This window comes from Jaculus jaculus, chromosome 10 (assembly GCF_020740685.1).
Source record: "Jaculus jaculus isolate mJacJac1 chromosome 10, mJacJac1.mat.Y.cur, whole genome shotgun sequence".
Taxonomy (NCBI): domain Eukaryota; kingdom Metazoa; phylum Chordata; class Mammalia; order Rodentia; family Dipodidae; genus Jaculus; species Jaculus jaculus.
This window is the reverse complement of record NC_059111.1, coordinates 68,644,488-68,666,205: the sequence shown is the minus strand read 5'-3', so window position 1 is coordinate 68,666,205 and position 21,718 is coordinate 68,644,488. Positions and strand designations below refer to the sequence as shown.

At 40.2% G+C, this 21,718-nt stretch overlaps 1 protein-coding gene and 1 long non-coding RNA gene across 8 annotated transcripts in view; one reads left to right on the top strand and one right to left on the bottom strand.

Moving 5' to 3' along the window:
* Nucleotides 1-21,718, top strand: part of Ica1 (islet cell autoantigen 1) — a 147,710-nt gene that overhangs the window by 82,472 nt on the left and 43,520 nt on the right. For all 7 annotated transcript variants that reach the window (XM_045160687.1, XM_045160682.1, XM_045160686.1 and 4 more), the window contains 2 exons: nt 20,027-20,152; nt 21,581-21,679. In XM_045160687.1, coding sequence (XP_045016622.1) covers nt 20,027-20,152; nt 21,581-21,679 — 225 coding nt within the window. The remainder of the gene's footprint in view (nt 1-20,026; nt 20,153-21,580; nt 21,680-21,718) is intronic.
* LOC123464071 overlaps nt 10,893-21,718 on the bottom strand; it is a 63,033-nt gene continuing 52,207 nt past the window's right edge. The window contains exon 3 of the long non-coding RNA XR_006639331.1: nt 10,893-11,429. This is a non-coding gene — a long non-coding RNA (uncharacterized LOC123464071). The remainder of the gene's footprint in view (nt 11,430-21,718) is intronic.

Here is a 21,718-nt window from a genome sequence, read left to right as displayed (position 1 = left end):
TAGTGCATTGCCAGAAACTCTGATGCTCCCAGATATAAAAATAAAATGTGTGGAGCCAGGCATTGGGGCTCACCTGTAATCCCAGTACTTGAGAGGCTGAGGTGGGAAGGATTGCTGTGAGTTTGCGGCCAGTTTGTAGATACATGATATGTTCCAGGCCAACCTAGGCTCCAGAGTTATTTAGACCTTTTCTCAAGTAACAACAAAATTTTGTGTCCCCAAAATGTTTTTAGAGCCATAGCTGCCCCCAGCTCTCCTGTATTAATCTCTGACTAGAATTCTGTCATTAATTCCTGCCAGGTTCCCACACTTAGCCCATACTCCTTATTTAAAAAGATGATTAAAGAAGGTTAGCTATTATTTGGAGACTGACACAGCACAGTAGGGCAGGTTTGAATCCTCGAAGCCTTGATCTGATATTTGAAATAATGATGTTATGAAACTTTCTGAGCAAGAATGTGAGTACACTAGATTCATTTGAAAGGAAGATTAGTTTGGTGGCCTTTGTAGAGTGCAGTACGACTGGGGAGGAAGGAAGAGATGTGAGATTTCCTTGTTGCTAACTTGGAAGTGCTAAGACAGACATCAGAGAAATGTGTCATTATGCATTTTGACATTACATAACATTTTATGCTCAACAATGAGAGTAGCATGGTAATATTACCAGAAATAATTCCTTAATGGATAAATGGATATGTAATTATATAGGTGGATATAGGAATATATTTAAACGTACCATTTATTTTAGTGTTCTGTATGTCTGTTCTGCACTGTATAAAATTTCTAAATGATCAGAGTTAAAATTTAGTTTTATATTGCACAGTTTTTGCTATCTCAAAATATTCTTCAAGTCTGATTGCCAGATATTTCTATTTTTTTTAAATTTTTTTGGTTTTTGCTGGGCATGGTGGCACACACCTTTAATCCCAGCACTCAGGAGGCAGAGGTAGGAGGATTACCGTGAGTTTGAGGCCACCCTGAGACTACATAGTTAGTTCCAGGTCAGCCTGGACCAGAGTGAGACCCTACCTCAAAAAAAAAAAAAAAAATTCTATTATTTTTAACCAAAGTACAAAATTCTTTTCATTTATCTTTTCTCCTTTCCCTTTGTATCTTAGTTCAAAATAAGGTTAAGCCTGCTTGACAGACTCTCCTAATTCTTCCAAAGTACTTCATTCCCAGGTGCACAATAAGTTTTTCATCTACAATAAATTATTAGATTTTATTTCCAGAATGAATTACTCTTGAAAACTGTAGCAGACAGCTTCAGGGTCGCTGAAATGAACTTCCAGACCAGGCAGAGTTATGGAGGAAGGGATATTTACTGAAGTTTACAGATCCAGGGGAAGTTCCATAATGGCAGAAGAAGTTGGCTTGCCTTCACAGGACCAAGCAGAGAGAAGACAAGCTTAAAGCCACACAGCACAGCACACTGCAGGAACTCCAGCTAGGCATGCTTTGCATATCTTTAGATTGAAATCCCAAACCCACCACCACACCTTAGGAGCCACCCAGTGAAACCGCCTCTAGTCAGGTGGCTGCATATGCAAACTACAAACTAATAAAACACTGAATATATTGGGGATCATCTATTCAAACTATCATAAAAACCTAAATGCATCCTAGGAAGAGAAAAACACTGTCTTATGACTTGTTATATAGTCTCAAAGAATATGGTTAAAACAATCATCACCCCCTACCCTTTACAGTTTCACTTAACAAAATGACCAGTCATATGAATTCAACTGCTATTTTGAAGAGCGGATCCCTCTCTCTGTGGCTTGCACTGCGTCCCATTGAAAAAAGGTACAGCTGGAGCAGAAGGCAGTGTGCTCACCCTTTCTCTGGTCCTCCTGGAGCCTGCAAACAGCATAGGCAGCCATACATGTCTGAGGCTGAAGGCCCCACATTACTCCACAGAAATGGAATGAAATATGCATTGCCCTAGGAAATTCAAGTACTGAAATGCATCTGAGCATTTTCTTGTTTGACTGGGTACCACATGTACCCATTCAAAATGCCCAGAGATTCTGGCTTTGCTTATAGAAGTTAAAATTCCATTGATTTTTCAATACAGAAGATGTTAGCCAATTGACTAACTAGTGTTGTTTTATTAGTGGTAGAACCATCTTAATAAACATTGATAAGCAAATTCAGTGTTAGTGATAATAAAAATAAATTTATGTGAATTCTTTCTCTCCTACATTTAGCATATTCTGGAGATATTTTTCACTACATGTTTGTTATTTATACTCATATTTCATATTTCCATCAATTTGAAATTTCCTTCAGAATAAGGATCATGCCTTATTCATAGATTTTTACATGTTTTTAATTTGGTTTACCTTCCTGACTACCAATACAGAGAGTTATAATTTACTTTCATGGTGCTAAATATAGAACCTTGAAATCACTAAAAATAATAGCATTAAGACTGGTATTAAAGAAAGCATCTTAAATAGATTCTCTTATTTACCTTATGCATATTTTCTAGTTTTAGTGGCAGAAATTTAGAAAAGGTCAATAATCTTTCCAGGTTTATAAAACTAGGAAGTCTCTGTACAAGTGTAGGACGCAGGCCTTTTAGCTTCACATTAGATTGCCCTTTCTATACCCACTGCATAGACAGAGAGGTTAATACCTGTTAACAAAATGTGTGTGAAATTATATCAAAGCCACTCTTTATGCATCTAATATACATCTAATATACACAGAATGTACACAGTGCCTATGTTGAACTGTGTTCTGAAATAGTTGCCATTATCCAAGGGACAGGACTACCTGTGTAGTGTCTTGGGGGTTAGAAGACCCTTTAAGGAATCAAATATTTGGGGAAGTGAGTTTCCAGAAAGATATTTAACAGTTAAAATATAGCCTTTATTTTCTTAAGTAATAAATTTTCAGAGCACAAGTAACTTTAGGTGTTAGCCTCTCCTTGATGGTTCCTAAGCTGACCTTGTTCCTAACCCCATAGAGAAGATCAAAATATAAAAAATAAAACTTTATCATTAAATCAGTCTGTTTAGTTATAGTTGTCTTCTCTTAGGTCTACTTTTTTTTCTTGATATTCTCCAGTCTTTAGAAAAATTATAGTCAGATTGCCATGAAAAGTTGGGAATATAACGTGACAGGTTTCTATACATGTGATATTATCACTAAAAGCTGTTCTCTGAAGATAGTGTTTGGGGCAGGAAAGTCTTCCCTCCTAATGTCTAATCTTCCCAGAAGGTGCTCATTCACATGGCCAACATGAGAGTAACAGTGTGTTTCCTCCTAAAAATAACTCTTACAAAAGTGAACACACATAAAGCTATAACATACCATATTAAATTATAAACTGTAAAGACTGTGTGGTATGATATAAATGATACTGGTATTTAGAGGACAATAATATCAGTGTATTAAATTTGTTCTTATGCACTGGTTATTTTCTTGGCCTCATTTATTAAAATGACAAATAAACTAGTATACAATTAACAAAAGACATATGAGGATATGAGGAGATAGGTCAGTTGGTAAAGCAGGCCACAAAAGTGATGCAAGAGTGTGTTTGCACAAGTCAGAGGCCCATTAGGAAAAGATAAAAAGGCATATTACAAACATCATGGAAATAGTTTGCATGTGTGAATCCAAGAGAAGTCTTGAGTCCAGAATATCTAACATTCTACAAATCAAAAAGAAAAATACTGACCACATAGGTGAGAACTGAATAAAACATTTTAACAGACAATCGACAAATGGAGATATCAAGATTGTTCATACAAATATGCAAAAATGTTTTATTAGTCATCAGAGAAACAGTAACAAAAATTCGCCAATAGAGTTTAAAGCACTGATAATAGCAAGTGTGAATGAGGATGTGAAGGAGCTGGAGCTATCATACATTGATGGTAGGGGTGATCATTGATGCAGACATTCTGTATGGAGTGGATATCAATGATATAAATCCCAAGTTTCCAGGATAGGTGATCTAGAATAAATTGAAATACAGCAACTTCCAGCAGAAAGTAGCCAAGATTCACTACAGCACTATATTGAATCCCAACACACACACACAAAAAAATGTTTTACAAATTTGAATAGTGGGAAATTGAAACAGCTAAACCAGGTTCCTTCTTGGCATACAATTTCTATGGCAATGTCTTGGGGAGGGAGGGACCAAGAGACAGAATGTTAGTCGTCATTACATACTACAGATGTTGAACACCAGACCCAAAATTCATGGTGATGTATATTATTGTGCATTAGATTAAAAATTATTTGGCTAGCATTATTAGTACCACTGTCAGTCCAGAGACAACAAAGTCAAGATGTGCTCCCTCTATAAGCTCCATAGTGAGTATGGAAGACAACTGAAATAGTCATGATCCTACAAGGTCATGGTGTCACGTGAGGAAATAGAGCCTATCAGGGTTCTGCAGAAGCCTTAAAATGGCATCTAAGTCACCTAGAAGAGAGGCCACAAGCTGGATTTTGAAGAATTAATGAAGGATAAAAAGAAAACAGGGGCAGGAAAGGGATAAATCCCCTTTATGCATTGGAACTTTACATGTAATTCAGTTTTTTTCTGGAGACAAGAAAAAGAGACAGAGCAAGTGAAAGAGAGAAAGAGAAGAGACAGGGAGGAGCGTGAGAGAAGGAGGGCAAAGTGAAGATGGAGAAGTAGACCAGGGAAGGCACAAAGGCATCATGCATAAGAAAAAACCTGTTTTGTGATTGCCCTTGATGTTGGGGGCATGTCCAGTTTTCTCACATGCCCAGACCCCCAGATCAGACACACTTCACACTGACAGCATCATGAATCTGTGCAAAGAGAAAGACTCACCTCCTCCTGCATCCTCTGAACCTCTAAACCCAATAAATAAACAGCAGCTCCAGGAAGAAACAGGCTCTGCAGATCATCTCACCTGTATTGAATTGGATGATGTGTGTGTGTGAGTTAGTTTCTTTCAGTGACTGGCCATCAATATGCCTAATAAAACTGTACTGTAATATAAAGTGCAGGCAGTTTTAGCTTGAGAGCTAAGAGACACAAGCAAATTATTCAGCCTTTCACATAGCATATAGATATGAATAAATGATCAAAATAGAGTAATAAAAATAAAGGAAGTGACAGTTTTAAAACTTCAGTGGAGCACAGAGAATGCCCACGGGAGAAAATGTCAGTGTTGTAGGCTTTGGCCATCCACTGTCATGTTTACTTCTCTAATTAGGGAGAAATTGATAACACTAGTACCCTGGCCTCAGTCTTCTGACCCAAGTTAATACTTCCACTAAATGACCTGAAAGAGGAAGTGAACCCAGTCAGTTAAATTTTCAGATGACAGAATTTCTTTCTTAAGTTAAAAACAGAAAACAGGAAAAAAAAAATTACCAGCTGAGTAAACATTAACAATGTTAGGAGTATAAAAGCTGGCTAAGTTAATCTAAGCTGTATCTCTATATTGTATTATAAATTATATGATTGGGAATAATTTAACTACATTTATCTTGGCTTGGCACAGCCTTGAAAGCAGACCTTTTTCTCCAACCCAACATCAACAGCTATAACAGTATAGTGAGTAATAGTGGAAGTTTGGAAGCAAGAAGCCAGGATGACAAAATTTTTTAATAAATTAGAATATTTTCATGGAATTGGTTAGCCAGGTGACAAGCAGTGGAAAAAGTGCTGACACTTCTGTTTGGGGAGACTGGTGGTAAATCTCGCTGATGTGAGATCTGGTAATTGGGAGAGTAAAGTGATTCAGGGAAATGAATGTGTACTTTCACATCCTTACCCCACCCTGGCTAGTGGAATGAGCTTGGGCAGGTTGCTTCATGGTCTGAAACCCAGTTTGCTTTGTTGACAATAGAAATAGTAACATGGTGATGTTTTAGGCATGTAGAGAGAGTCAAAGGAAAGCTTTTGTGTGCTGGGGCAATGAGGAAGAGTGGTGGGAACAAAGCATGATGGGCACTTGAAGTGCAGTATTCCACAGTGAGAAAGCAAGAACAGAGGAGGACCCTGTTTACTCGTTTATCCTCCCTTCCTTCATTGAATGTTTTGCATGCCTATGACCAGAAGACATGCACCTTTCACTTTATTAAAGTAGAGCATAGCTTCCTTAAAGCTTAGAGCACAGAAGGGGGCTAAACCCACTGTGGAGCAGGAAGCACTTTCCGTGCTTTTATACATTGGCTACAGAAGAGAATAGGATGTGAACTTTCCTGAGGGACACTAGAGAAAAAAGTTCCCAGAGGAGCAAAGCTTTGAGTGGAAACATAACAGGTAAGCATAGCTATGTGAACAGGGAGAAGAGGAAGCTTAATTAAGTAGAGCAGATCTGACCTTTTGCAGCTGGTAAGTGTCAGTGCAGAATGCTGGGAGCACATGGTGCCAGGAGGTGAGGCAGCAGAATGAGCCCAGGGCACCATGGATAGGCAGGGTCTTGTGTGGAGACAAGGGCCATATCCTATTCTGCTGCTTGTAGGTGGTTTGGTTTTAGGCAAGTTGTTGTTTGCCTTGACTTTCTTTTCTGTACAATGAAGGTGCAGTATGAAATAGATAACTTAAAGTAACTTTTAAACCCATGACTCCACTTGACGTTTGATTGTGATCAGAACATATCATAACCCTAGAGTAGGGAAGAAATTTGCTGGCTTTTTAAAACGACTATATGAAAATATGCCCCTGAGTGTAAGTCACTCTGATATTATTAAAAATGCATTGAGATCAATCACATCATCTGGCTGTGTGATGTTTCTTGATGACCCAGGTAAACACAACACCGTTGACCTATATAAATAGTGTCCTGGTATGTGAAGATGCTAGCTTTTAAAGGATTCAATATAATGCCAGAGAAATTCAGCAGATAAAGTTGGAAATCTGACATTGTCACTATGTATTCATTGTTTTTGCCAAACTATTAACATCCATAGAATATGGTTGGGAGGAAATCAAGAAGTAAAATGACAACCACATCTTCCTTGTTTTGTCAAAACTACAGATTTTTCAAACAACCCAATTGATAAATGGGCCAATGAAATGAGCAAACAGTTCTCAATAGTTGAAAATCAAAACAGACAATAAACATGAAAAAGGGTTCAACATTACAAGCTATCAGAGAAATGTAAATTAAAAGTACATTTAATATTATATACACATATTACATTCTCAAAAATGAGTAAAATATTAATTACAACACATCACCACAATGAGATCTTACCCCTGTCATAATGAAAGGCATTAGAAGCCAAATAATAGAAATGCTTCTGAAGATGTGGACAGGATGGATTCCTTATATATTGGAAATGTAAACTAGTCCAGTCATACAAATTAGTATGAAGGTTTCTCAAAAAACTAGAGAGAGAATTGAGGAGGCATTTCAGTAGATAAAGCACTTGCTGCACAAGCGTAGATACCTAAGTTTGGGACCCCAGCACCATGAAAATAGCTGAAAGCTATGGTAAGCATTTGTAATCCCAAGAACACCTGTGGGTGAGAAGGAAGTAGAGACAAGAAGTCTACCAGAAGACCCAGGGTCAGCTAGCCTGACAAAAGCAGCAGTAGAAAGTATGAGACTCTGCTCAAAAGGGGTAAAAAGAAAGCTGTCCACTGACCTACTGGACACATATGACATGGCAAAGTCATGTCTTCACTCACACACATGAATACACATACATACACAAACATACATACACATACACTCACATACATACACATGAATACACACAAGCACACATGAATACATAAATACACATATACACATGAATACATATACATAAATACATGCACATACACACATGAATACACTCAGAGTCATGCACATGAATACACATACATTCACTGTTGCAGTCAAGTTCACATTAATGGCAGAAATCACCTGACCAAGAGCATCTTGTGGAAAAAAAAAAAAAAGATTTATTTTGGCTTTCAGACTTGAGAGGAAGCTCCACGATGGCAGGGGAAAACTATGGCATGAACAGAGGTTGGAAACCACCTCCTGGCCAACATCAGGTGGACAACAGGAACAGGAGAGTGTGCCAAAGACTGGCAAGAGGAAGCTGGCTATAATACCAATAAGCCCACCCCTGATAATACACTGCCTCCAGGAAGCATTAATTCCCAAACCTTCATCAGTTGGGGAACCTTGCATTCAGAACACCTAAGTTTATGGGGGACAGCTGAATCAAACCACCATATGCACACACATGAATGCATAAACATACACATACATGAATGCACACACATGAATATATGTATATCCATGTACTTGAATTAATACACATGCATGTATTCACACACATACATGTAAATGAATAGCTACACACACATGAATATACCACATAGACATGAATACACACATAAAAATACACCTACTCACATGAATACACATACATGAGTTAACATACAAATACACATGCATACATGAATACACACATGAATGCATACATGAATACACACATATACATATGAATTAACACACATACACATGTATACACACATGAATATATACAAACACGTGAAAAACTAGAAATAGATCTACCAGTAGACCCAGCTATGCCACTCCTGGATATTTACCTAAAACACTCCAACTTAACTTATTACAGAGATACTTTCGCACATCAATGTTTATTGTGACACTATACACAATTGCTAAGTTATGGAACCAACCTAAATGCACAAGAGAGAAAGAAATAAAGAAAATATGCTATAAACACACAATTTTTTCCAGCAATAATGAAGTTATGTCATTTGCAGGAAAATGGATGCAACTAGAGATAATCACATTAAGGGAAGTATGGTGATAATCATATTAAGTGAAGTAAGCTACTCTCAGAAAGATCAATATCAGGCTGGAGAGATGCGTTAGCAGTTAAGCGCTTGCCTATGAAGCCTAAGTTTGAGGCTCAATTCCCCACGACCCACGTTAGCCAGATGCACAAGGGGGTGCAGGCGTCTGGAGTTCGTTTGCAGTGGCTGGAAGCCCTGGTGCGCCCGTTCTCTCCCTTTCTCTCTCTCTCTCTCTCTCTCTCTCTCTCTCTCTCTCTCTCTCTCTCTCACACACACACACACACACACACACACACACTCTCACTCTTTCTCTCTCTGTCACTCTCAAATAAATAAACAACAAAAAAGAAAGATTAATATTATATGTTTTCTCTCACTTGTGGTTCCTAGATTTTATGTAGAGGTTTACAATCACGTAGGTATATATGACATGAAAATAGAAGTGAAACTGTTTAGGGGAACAAAGAGGACTGATGAGAGGAGGAGTGTCAAGAAACGTGAAGGGAGCAGAACAGGAGGAATATGCTCAATGTACAATGTATATTTGTACAAAAACTGGGGGGTATACTTCAGAGGTAGAACATTTGACTGCAAAAACTCAAAATACTGGTAATTAGAGATCATAGTGACAGCATTGACATATACAGACTCATCCCTCATTTTCTTCTTTTTTCCTTCTTTATTGATTTCAAGTTCTATCTGTCTCACATCTACCTACACCCTAAGCTCCTAAAATTAAGCATCAGCTTGGCCAGCCCATCTGTCTACCTCTCCAGTTTGCCCCTCTGCATCCACCATGCTCCACAAGACCTCTGACTCACTGAGATCCTCCTGAACATGGTCTTCCCCAGTGCTGAAGCTTCCCCTCTGTTCTTTCAGCCTGCAGCACACATCTCCAACACCTGGGTTAACCACCTCATTCTTCCACTTCCTTGTAAACCTTGGAGCATGCATCTGTTTGTGACCTTGTTCTAAAACCTCTAACTGCTCAGAATCTTCCCCAGGTATTTAGCTGGAATTCTCTTATGGACATCAAAATGACCTGAGGGGTGATAAAGCATGCCAGTAGCAACAAAATGATTGTGAATGGGAAGTAGTGCTACAGAAAGACAAGGCTACAACTGTGAACAGACCACTTTAATATAGTTTACATTCCTATTTCATGTGTTGATAATGAGTATGTTTTCCTCATCTGAAGATATCCTGAAGTACAGACAATTTGATAGAAAGGCCACAATGCCTGTTGGTTCTTTTTCAAAAGAGTGAATTGGATCAACTGGTATTCTCTACAAATGTCCAGTGAAGTTTGATTTTTGGGTGCTTGCTTGTTTAGAGGTCATTAGATGAACTAGTATATAAACTGCAGAGAAAAGAGCTCTTAAGGAAATATTGAAGGTCAGTGTATGAAAGGAGCTAATGTGTATGAGCCATACTTAAACACATTGAGTCACCAGATAAAGATGAACTTTCTCAAAAAGAACTCATGTATGCAAGACTGAGATGCTCCCATTGAGCCCTGAGACATCAGAGATGCCAGAAATAATATAACAAGCAAATAGTGTCCCACGTTTAAAAACTCAAATTTGGTATACTGTGATTCTTAACCACGTCCAAAACTGATTACTGAATAAAATGACTACTGTATTACAACAGTAATACAGCATAGGAAAATATGTGATTATTCTTAAGGGAAAAAAGTTCTCTGTAAATGTAACACTAGGATAACCTCATTTCCTCTTGCTATATTTTGTATGTCTCGTGGTCTCATCTATAGATAAAATGAAAAAGAAAAAAAGCAAGGCTTTCTGGTACATCCTATAAAATCTTTTAAGTGCAGAATCATGGTATCTGCAACTAAGGATTGTTTGACTTTTTCCTGTCCTATTTTTATTCCTTTTGTCCTATTGCTCTTGCTAGGACTTTGAGGACTATATTAAATAGAAGTGGCAAGAGTGGACATAGGATTGACTTATTCCCAATTTTAGAGGAAATGGTCTCATTTTTTTACCATTTAGTTTAAAGTTGGCTAAGCTTATGTGCTATCCATTCCTACTATCTCCAGGACTTTTATCATGAAGGCATGTTCAACTTTGTCAGATGCCTTTTCTGCATCATTTGAGATGATCATGTGCTTTCTAGCTATGCATTTATGTAAATGATGAACTACCTCTACAATTAAAACTTCACGATACTGAAAAAAGAAACCATAGATGGTACTAGAAGTTGGAAACACTGTCCATGCTCTTGGATTGGCAGAATTAAGATTGTGAAAATGGCTGTTTTACTAAAAGTAATCTGTAGACTCAATGCAATATTCATCAAAATTCCAAAGACATTTGACACTGAACTGGGTGGGGGGGCAACCCAGGAAACTTCAACCCTGCCTCACGTTTCATAGCCTCAGCATCTCTCTGGAACCATGGTAAAATATTCCATGCCCCCCCCCATATTGTATCATTTATTCTTCCAAATCCAGTGTTACATAAACAATGCTACCAAGTTTTGATGTTAGATGAGAAAAAAAGGCTAGTGCCCATGGAACATAGCTGTAGCAGCCTCTGTGTGTTGACATTGGGAACAGAGACCTCCTTCAGTATCCTTGCTATCTTGGGCCTTCAGTTCCTGGATCACATTCAGAACATAGGAGTTCATAATTCTGTTAAAAAAGGACAAACAATTTTTAATTATAGACAAAAGATTTGAATGGGCACATTGCAAAAATTATGTAAGATGTAAATAAGATGTGAAAAGAATTGTCCTCACACACACAATGACTGACTGCTGCTCTCAAAAACTTACAACCCAGGGGCTGGAGAGATGGCTTAGCGGTTATGCGCTCGCCTGTGAAGCCTATGGACCCCGGTTCGAGGCTCGGTTCCCCAGGTCCCACGTTAGCCAGATGCACAAGGGGGCGCACGCGTCTGGAGTTCGTTTGCAGTGGCTGGAAGCCCTGGCGTTCCCATTCTCTCTCTCCCTCCCTCTATCTGTCTTTCTCTCTGTGTCTGTCGCTCTCAAATAAATAAAATAAAATGAACAAAAAAAAAAATTAAAAAAAAAACTTACAACCCAGAACCTTATGGTGAATACTAGCAATCCCACAGGGCTCTTAATACATAGAATGGGGCTATGAAGGAGGGAAATGATGGTACCAACACATGATGTATCCATATAAAACTTATTAATTAAAAAAATACAGTAAAGTGGAGAGAGGAGAGGGAGGCTCCACACCGACCCGCCCTTCCGGCCTTTATGGGCCTCCTTGCCAGGGGAGAGTCGGCGCTTGGAGGACCCGCGCCTCTGGGACTTGTGAGGTCCCGGCCTGGACGTGCAGCGCCCGGGCACTTGATGAGGACCAGCTGGGAGGCGATCTGAGGACACGAGTTGCATGTTGTTTTTCGATCTCCTTTAATGTAGTTATAACTGTCCTCCCTTCTTCCCGCCCCACTGCCTGTTGAAGAGTCGCCGCTGGTCCTCCCGGGAGTATCTTCAAGATTCGCCTCTTCGTGATGGCATGCACTCACGGAGGTTAGACGGCTAAGCCACCGCCTCCCCTCATCCCGCACCAGCGTGAGCCTTCCACGTCCACGCTAGAATGGCTTTAGCAAAGGGTCGGGATGTACTGAAGATCATGAAGGTGGAGGAAGACCCTTTCAGGGACCAAACACTGCACCTGTCAGCCAACAGCTTTTCTGTCCAGGAGGCCTCACGCCAACTTTTTAGGCAGTTTTGTTACCAACAGACGCCTGGTCCCCGAGAAGCTCTGCACTGGCTCCACGAACTCTGCCGTCAGTGGCTGAGGCCCGAGACCCTCACCAAGGAGCCGATCCTGGAGCTGCTGGTGCTGAAGCAGTTCCTGAGCATGCTGCCCGAGGAGCTGCAGGCCTGGGTGCAGGGGCAACAGCCAGAGTGGGGAGGAGGCCGTGGCTACCATTGAAGATCTGGAGCAAGAGTTTCAGCGAGCCCGGGAACCAGGCCCCAGAGCGAGAACACGGACATTTTCAAGGGCTCTCAGAAGATATAGCACTTCTAAAGTCCAAGCAGGAATCAAAAACCATCCAGTTCCTGTCCATCGAGACACAACTCGAACATGAATCTTTGGGCTTCCACCAATTTCAAGAACAAGGCAGTGAAACTATACCTATAAATCAAAAATTGGCATCCAAGGTAGACGCCTTGAAAGAAGTGGAACATTTGGGGGAAAGCAGACCCCAGGGAGATGCTCATATGGCTTCTAAGTCCAGAGAAACTAGTCATTATCAGAGCTGGGTACAAAGGCAGCCCAGCCCCATGCTGGAGAGAGGCGCTACAGGTGCAGCCAGTGTGGGAAAAGCTTCTCTCAGAGCTCAGACCTCCTTCAGCACCAGACCATCCACACTGGGGAGAAGCCATTTATGAATGTGACAGTTGTGGGAAGGCCTTTAGGCAGAGATCAGGCCTGATTGAACATTAGCGCAGCCACACTGGAGAGAAGCCTGACCAGTGTACGGAGTGTGGGAAAGCCTTCAGTGCCAGCAGCAGCCTCATCAGACACAGACGAATCCACACGGGAGAGAAACCCTATGAGTGCAAGGTATGCGGGAAGGCATTCCACCTTAGCTCGCACCTTGTCCAGCACCAGCGGACACACACTGGCGAGAAGCGCTACCAGTGCACAGAGTGCAGCAAGGCCTTCAGCAGGAATGCAGTGCTCCTGCAGCACCTCCGCTTCCACACCGGCTGCAGCAAGAGCTTCAGCAGCGAACAGTCTTCATGAACCACTAGCGAAGCCACACTAGAGAGAGACTGTATGCGTGTGACCAGTGCGGGAAAGCCTTCAGTCATCACTGTAACCTTGTTAGGCATTATAGAACCCATAACACTGTGAAATTGGACCGCTTCTGTGGACGTGCACAACCCTAGGTGTGACCATCTTGTATAATGTTACCATATTGCCTATTCCATTCTTTTGGGATGAATAGCTTGTCTAAAACTCAGAAACTGGTGTCTCCTGGACGGATGCCTGTGGGAGCTCCTAATGGCCTCCTTGTTTCCTAACCCTTGGTTTATTGCTAATGATTTCCCATAGCAGCCAAGTGTCTCATCTGAAAGTGGGTGCAGAGAAGCTTGTCTCGATAACACTGAATATTGAACAAGTCTAAACATGTCTTTATATATTGTTTAAAGACTGGGTAAATTAAAAAGAACAACAACAAAAAAATACAGTAAAGTAAACAGTACTTTAAAAAAGAAAAAAGAATTTCTAAGAAGACAACTGTGAACAGCCTGGATGAGTGCTAGTCAGGTCTGATTAATAGAAAGCTTGTCTTGAATTCATTGAGAAAAAAAAAAAAAAAAGCTGATCAGAAATCTCACATAACCATGAGAAGAGCAGGAAATTGAATTAATATCTTTCCCCCTTCCCCTCTCCTTCCCTATCTCCTTCCTACCTTTTCCATGTTTTCCTCTCTGTGTCACCTTTACTCTTACAGATCAATTTTCTTGATACCACAATGACCTCAAATGACAGAACTTCCCTTCTCTAGTGCTTTAGCCATTGAAGAAGAATAGACTTAATTTTCCTCCATTACAAATTCAAAAATGCCAAGGAGGTTGTTATGTTGGAATGTGAAATGTTTCCCATGAGCTCATGTGTTTGAACACTTGATCCCCAGCTAAGTAGTACTACTTAGGAAGGTGGTGAAATCTTTTGAGAGGTTGGATCATTGATGGAAGTATGTCATTGGGTGGGTGGAAACCGGTCCTGAGGTTTTATAGCCCAGACCTTCCCCGTTATTATAGAATGCCTTCCCTCTAAACTGGAAATAAATAAACCCTTTCCTTCCTTAACTTGCTTCCTGTTAGGTATTTGGTCACAGCAATAAGTAGATTAATTGATACAAAAGGGATCTGTTTTGCCCAGCTTGGGTCACAGTGTTTCACTGAACTCAGCAACTATGGTGCATGCTAATGAATTTAACTCGGATTCCATTACTCATCCTGGGACAATCCATTGGAGCTGCCTATAAAAAACAAATCCATCCCCCATGTGAATCACATTATTAAAGAGAAGGATGTTTTCAAGATAGGGAAAGAGTATTGAAAGGACACCAAAAAGTTGTTCCTGAAGTCTCCACTGGGCTGCCCACCCATGTACAGTGTACATAAACTTTGCATAACCATGAAAATTGCTCCTGCTATCAGTGATTAAGTCAACGACAAATTAAAATAGTCCAGTGTTGAAGTGAGTTAGCAAAGTATTGGGTTATGTGACATTTGAGAAGTCTTGGCTGATTAACCTCAAACAAAAAGATTCTTTCTTGATCAAGCCACAGAGCTGACCTGTTTTCTAAGTGACTTCAGATTGTCTGCTCAGACTTTCTCTGTGACCTCTTACTAAAGGCCAAAAGATGTAGTTGGTACAGCCTTGGATCTTCACATTTTCCCTGAATAAGGTGCTGCCTCAGAGGGAAATAGGAATGGACAGATCCAGGTAGTAAGAATTATGTGGAGAGCTGATTGGAAAAGGGAGTTAGGAATGCAGATGTGGGTAGAATCAGCTAGTGGAAGGGCAAGTCCAACAACACTGGGTTTAGGATTGGATGATCAGCTACCTCAGTCATCTTCTACACCTCTCACATGCCTCCCATCCCCCAGGGGCTGCCTGCCTTGCCTCCTGAATACCTCTTGGATCAGGGTGCTGTTTCCCCACATCTATCAACATCTCCACCATCATCACTCTCCTTCACTTTAGATCCATCCTTATCAATGTGCATCTTTGTCCCCAAGGCTGACACCACACTGCAGTCAGTGATTTTTCCAAACTGAAAATAGGATCCTAACTCTCCTTTACTTCAAAGCCTACAATAGTTTTTCCACTGTTTCTAGGCCCCAAACTAAAATCCTAAGCACACCAAATCCCTGCTCCAGGATATGTGCCAACCTCCTTCTCCTGCACATCTCATACTATGTCCTCTATGTTTTCAACAACTCCTCTACACTATCCTGTTGTCAATTTTGTGGCCTGTCTAGTTGTCCTGCATTTAGAGGCTTTAGTACCTGCTCCTCTATTGCTGGACTACCCCCTCTTTTTGCATACTTAGTCATACAGAATGTAGGTTAAGTATCATGGACTCCCACTGGGTTAGACTCTTGGTCAGTTATTTGTGTAGGACTATATAGGTTTTCTTCTGAACCCATCACTCAATATGTACTTATATATTCACTGATGGGAATATTCCCACTGGCCCATCAAACCTAGCAAGGCAGAGAGAACGTCCATTTGTGTGCACTCCTAATGGCACAAACAAGGTACTCAGTACATACTTGCCTAATGAATAGAAGGAGCAGAGTTGTCTCCTGAAAGACAGTCTACAAATAAAAGTTGAATTGTTTGCTTTTGTTCTTAAAAGAAATAAAGCACTGAGGAAAGAAGGAAATGTTCTTTCTGAAGACTTGGTTGTGGTGTAATACAAAGGCCTTGTACAGTGGAGAGGGAAGCCAGGGTGAGAGAAGGGTGAGTGGAAATCACTTTGGCTTTTCCCTGTGTGGTTCAGCAAGTTCAGGCTAAAAGGTAGAATTTCAGGTTAAGAAGAATGAGTACAGAGATATGCCGTATCATTTTGGCAGCTGAGACATTGCTGCTTTTTGGGGTAAATCGAATGTCTGTGGGCTGGGGAAGACAAGACGCAGACCAAAGAGGGTCTAGTATGCATAATCGTTTCCTAGAGTTTGGGGAATAAGAAGAGGAAGGTGGGGTAACAGCAACAAAATGAAGAAATAAACAAAGGAAGCATTTATTCAAGAGAGGAAAAGTTAAAGAGATTTGAAAACCACAGTTGCTCCTCAAGATGTTTATGTAATTGAATATAATTTATCTGGATTGATAGGAATAATAATCAAAACATTTTCATGTAAGTGCCTCTGGAGGCATGTGAAATTATACACTTGATGGTAGCCTGTGCTCGGCCGTGTCCTTGGTGTTTTGTCCTCAGGTTGTAGGCTAGAGGTGTGTTTTATAGAGCAGACCCAGGGCCAAAGTCTTAAATGAATTTTACTATATTCAAGCTGCCCAGCAGTGTAACGGATGTTACATGCTTTCCCTGATTGGCAGGGAAAGGCCTCAGCATTTGGAAACTCAGCAGTGTATTAAGTATTTTAATAATCATTGTTGACATGCAAAGCATATGGCCTCACAGAACTTACTGGATCAAGATTGAAGCTGCCTTCTACCTTTCTGAAATTACCTTTCAACATCCAAATCAAATTGTCTGGGGCTCATCTCAAAGCATGTTAGCTTATAAGTTTTGTGTTAGAAGCAGGAAAATAAATTTTCTTCTAGAATTTGAGTATCTACAAGCAATTGGTTATATTAATGTAATTGCAAGAGCCAACTTCATACACCTGAAAAAAGTTACTATGTATTTAATTAGAAAATCTAAAACTTTCATGTGAGTCATTCTTAGACATGCTATACCTCTTGGTCATTCTTGAAGACACACCTTGTATATTGCTTATTCTCAGAAGCCTCACTGTTCACATCCATAAAGTATGGCCAGAATCAGGTTGTGAAACCACCATAGCATGCAAGTGGTTAAAACAATGAGCATTTATTACTCTGTGGTTAGCAGGGCTGTGTGTACTCACATGTTGGCAGTCAAGTATGTTAATAATGGCTGGGCTCCCTACAGTTGGGCTGTCATTGTCATGTCTCCATCGTGCCATGTGCCTTACACCTCTCCAGCTGCCCAGCCTGGAAAGATTCTTGTGGCTATCTCAGAGAAGCCAGAGAGAACATGGAAATATGCTGGCATTTTTTTTTTTTTCAGGCTTCATTACATCTGTTAGCCTGCCATTAGCTAATGCCAAGTGCATGGCCAAGCTCAGAGGCAGAGTAGGAGGAAACTTCAAAGTTATGCAGGGCAGGAAGCAAGTATAGGAAGGCCACTAGTTCGGCTTTAATCTTATCACCCAGAAATGACCATCCCCCTAGAATGCACTCAGCATTCACTCCCTTCTTCACTCTTAGCTCTATCCTTACACTTCTATTGTGTTAGAATACAGTCAGTAATGTTTCTTTCCTCCTTAGAAAATCCTGGGTTCCTTAATGACAATGTACATTCATTCATGAACATTTGGTGACCACTTGCCCCGACATTCCTTTACAGACCCCCTATGCTATGCCCAACCTCGGGTATGACACATAGTAGGCACTCAAAAATGTGTGTGAGTGAATGGACTCATGAACTCTCATGTCCACATGTATTTCTTTCCCCTTCAGAGGAAAGGCTGCCAACTGCCTTGGAGGGCTGATGTTGAGGTCTTCCTAGCCTTGTAACTGGTGAGCTGCAGAGGCCTGCACTGGAGACCTTGGCTGCTGAAACTTTGCCCTCTAGACTCTCTTCTCCCCTCTGGAACCCTCATGTTCTCTTTTCAGTCTCCCTCCTCCTCCCAAAGGAAGGCAGACTATCACTTACACTTAACTGATGTTGAACTTTTTATAATCAGAACTCCCAAGAGCTGAAACCAAAGTCTCCACTCTTCAGCAATGAATGATCAAACTCTAGGATTAGTTCAACCCAAGGTGTAGCCAGTTTGAGAAGAGCCTAATGACTGTTGTTGCTCTCTCATTTTACCACCCTTTATAGACAAAGAATATAGATTGTTAATGCTTGGGAAAGCTCACATACAGCTTCTGGTATGCAGGTGTCAGTTCTGCCAGTATATTGCTGAATGCATGGCTGTTGTTTTGTACTTTCTTATAGTCCTGCAGGGGGGAACTTGAGTTTCTGGGTAGAAACATAATTTTGAGCTTCTTGACTTCCCAGGGAATAGTGTAAGTTGTTTGGGAGGCAAAGTAGCATGGCTTTGGGGTCAGATGGGCTGATTTAGAGGGATAGCCATACACCACAAGTCAGCCCTTGCCCAGAAGAAGCCCGTAGTCCTCATCCATAATCATATGAAGTAAAATAGAGTAATGTTGGCATGCAATAAGTATATTTTATCAATTAGTGTATTTACTATCATTCTGTTATTCTCTAATTCCTCACACTTTTGTAGGCTGGGAATATGTTAGTACTGGTGATGCAATAATTGTCTTTATATCAAATCTATTTATTTTGTGAGAAAATAAAAAATCACTTGTAAAGCTACTTTGAAGATTTCACTTGGATAGGGACTTCTTGAAATGTCTTAAAAGATTCCTCATTCAGTCAACAAGAATGCATTCAGTACATACCTTTCACCAGGTTGCCAGATGAACAACAGAGATAGACATTGGCCATGCCACCTGGTGTCTTATGATGAAAGATTTGTCATTGATAAGTCAGTGCTGCCGATGATGCCCACCTACCAACCCAGTTAACTACAACAAATTGATATTTAAATTCATCAAGTTGAATACATTAGATATGTATAGCTTCCCATATAACAATATACCTCAATAAAGTGATTATTTTTAAGTAGCTGGCTTTCCCCATCCAAAATATGATCTATTCGTACTTTGGAATAGCAAAATAGAAGATTTTGACTTTGTAGTTTTTAAAGTAGCCATGTTATTTTATCATGAGATCATGTATTTTATCAACATATACAAAACTTTTTTTCTGGTCTTAACTCTTTCATTGAGCTACAGTATGGTTTGGGGACGGATGGAGGCTTGCTGGTATGTATTAATCAATGAAAATTGAAGGTTTGTCAATGGAAATAGTTTTTTAGTCTGTATCAAAATTCCTTGCTAAGGATCCTCAGTTGGCTTCTGGAACAGAAGCTTGGCATTAGTGAAAAAGAGTTATAGTATACAAGTTAGTAAATAGGATTAAACTAATGGTAGTTTCTTTATTTTAGAAAATGTCATATAAAATGTAATGTTAGGAAAAGTCAAGTGGCAACTATATGAGAATGCACCTGCCAAGGACTATAGGAAAACTATGGAACAAGATTTGTTTCTTCCACCCATTGTCTCCAGACTTCTCCTCACTCTGACACTCTGATTAGATTGCTAAGACCTATTAAGACAGGGGTGTTACCATAAGTCTAAGAAAGCTATAACTCAGATGGTAAAAAGCCTTTTGTAAAACCATAATCTTCATGCTTATGGTTTAGGTCTTCTGGAGGTAAAGAATGGATGTTTTCAGATCTTCTCATTTTCTTGGAATTTTCAGGGTTTTTTTTTTTCTCATATAAAACAGAGAAGCCCTCCTACTGTTCTTTCCTCACCTGCAAATTTGAATTCCATAAGGGTTTGAGTGTTCCAGATATTCTCTTTGACTTTCCTAGGTACAGACACAAGTACGCCTTGCAAAAAAAAACTTTGACAAATTGAAGATGGATGTGTGTCAAAAAGTGGATCTTCTTGGAGCAAGCAGATGCAATCTCTTATCTCACATGCTAGCAACATACCAGGTAACAAAGTGGTATTTGTTTTGATGAACAAAGAATAACATTGGCTTAGATTATAGAAAATTTATACCTGTTCTGAAAATAGGAAATGGGCATCACAAATTCTGAATACAATTTCTCTAACTTGCTTCCCACATCTCTGCTTTCTAGGGTCCTACAGTTTCTATAGTAGTAACTGTCCACTGTGCACACTCTATAATTCCTCATTTCCCTGCATTCTGTTTGGGTGGGGGTTCCTTTCTGTCAGGAATGACTTTCACTTCCATCTGTGCCTTTCCAAATCCCATTCATTTTGATGTTTCGTATCAAATAGCTTCCTCAGGCAAGCTTCCTTTGAACTCTTTAGCACGGTGCCCACATGCCCCATGCTTTCCTTCTCAGACTTTCATTATTTAGTACATTTATTGTTGCCTCCCCAATACCCTTCAAGTTCCTCAGAGTGCCCATCAGCAGTGCTGTTGGGATGCCAAAGTCTGGGTATCATAGGAACTATGAGAAATAATATAGATTCCTTGTCTTTAAGGAGTTCTGACTTTAGGAACAAAATTGGACACAATAAGATCTTCAGTATTTTCTTTTTTAAAAATATATTTTATTTTTGGGCTGGAGAGATTGCTTAGTGGTTAAGCACTTGCCTGTGAAGCCTAAGGACCCGGTTCAAGACTCAATTCCCCAGGACCCATGTTAGCCAGATGCACAAGGGGGCACATGCATCTGGAGTTTGTTTGCAATGGCTGAAGGTCCTGGCGCACCCATTCTCTCTCTCTCTCTCTCTCTCTCTCTCTGTCTCTCTCTCTCTGCCTCTGTCTCTCTCTGTCGCTTTCAAATAAATAAATAAAAATAAACAAAAAAATTTTTAAATAATATATTTTATTTTTATTTACTTATTTGACAGAGAGAAAGAGGGAGAGGGGAGAGGGAGAGAATGGGTGTACCAGGGCTTCCAGCCACTGCAAATGAACTCCAGACACATGTGCCACCTTGTGCATCTGGTTTATGTGGGTCTTGGGGAATTGAACCTGGGTCCTTTTGGCAAATGCCTTAACCACTAATACCTCCAGCCCTCTTTCACTATTTTATAAACCTCTAGAACAGCCATGTGCTAGGTGAAAAACATTCTAAGAAAGCCAACAATAATTTGAAGAGAGACATATCAATTAAGGATCACAAAACTAGACGAATGATTAGCCAGGGCTTTTGAGAATGGACTGAATGAGAAGAAAAGGTAGAAACGTCCCAGGTCGTGGGAGCAACCTATGCTCTGGGGAGCACTTAGCTGGCTGACAGACAAGGTGCATATGGAGCATTGTATGAACAAGGGTGCAGGGATGAAGCAGAATCAGAGTTGAGAGAACCTTAGAAGTCGGAGATGGATGACCTGGCACAAACGAGGCATTCAGACGTTAATAGCTTCACTATCTCTCTCTACAGACCACTCTGCTTCATTTTTGGGAGAAAACCTCTCATACTATGGCAGCCATCCATGAGAGCTTCAAAGGCTATCAACCATATGAATTCAAGACACTAAAGGTAAGAAAACCAGAATGGACATTAGGAAGTCTTCTGAAC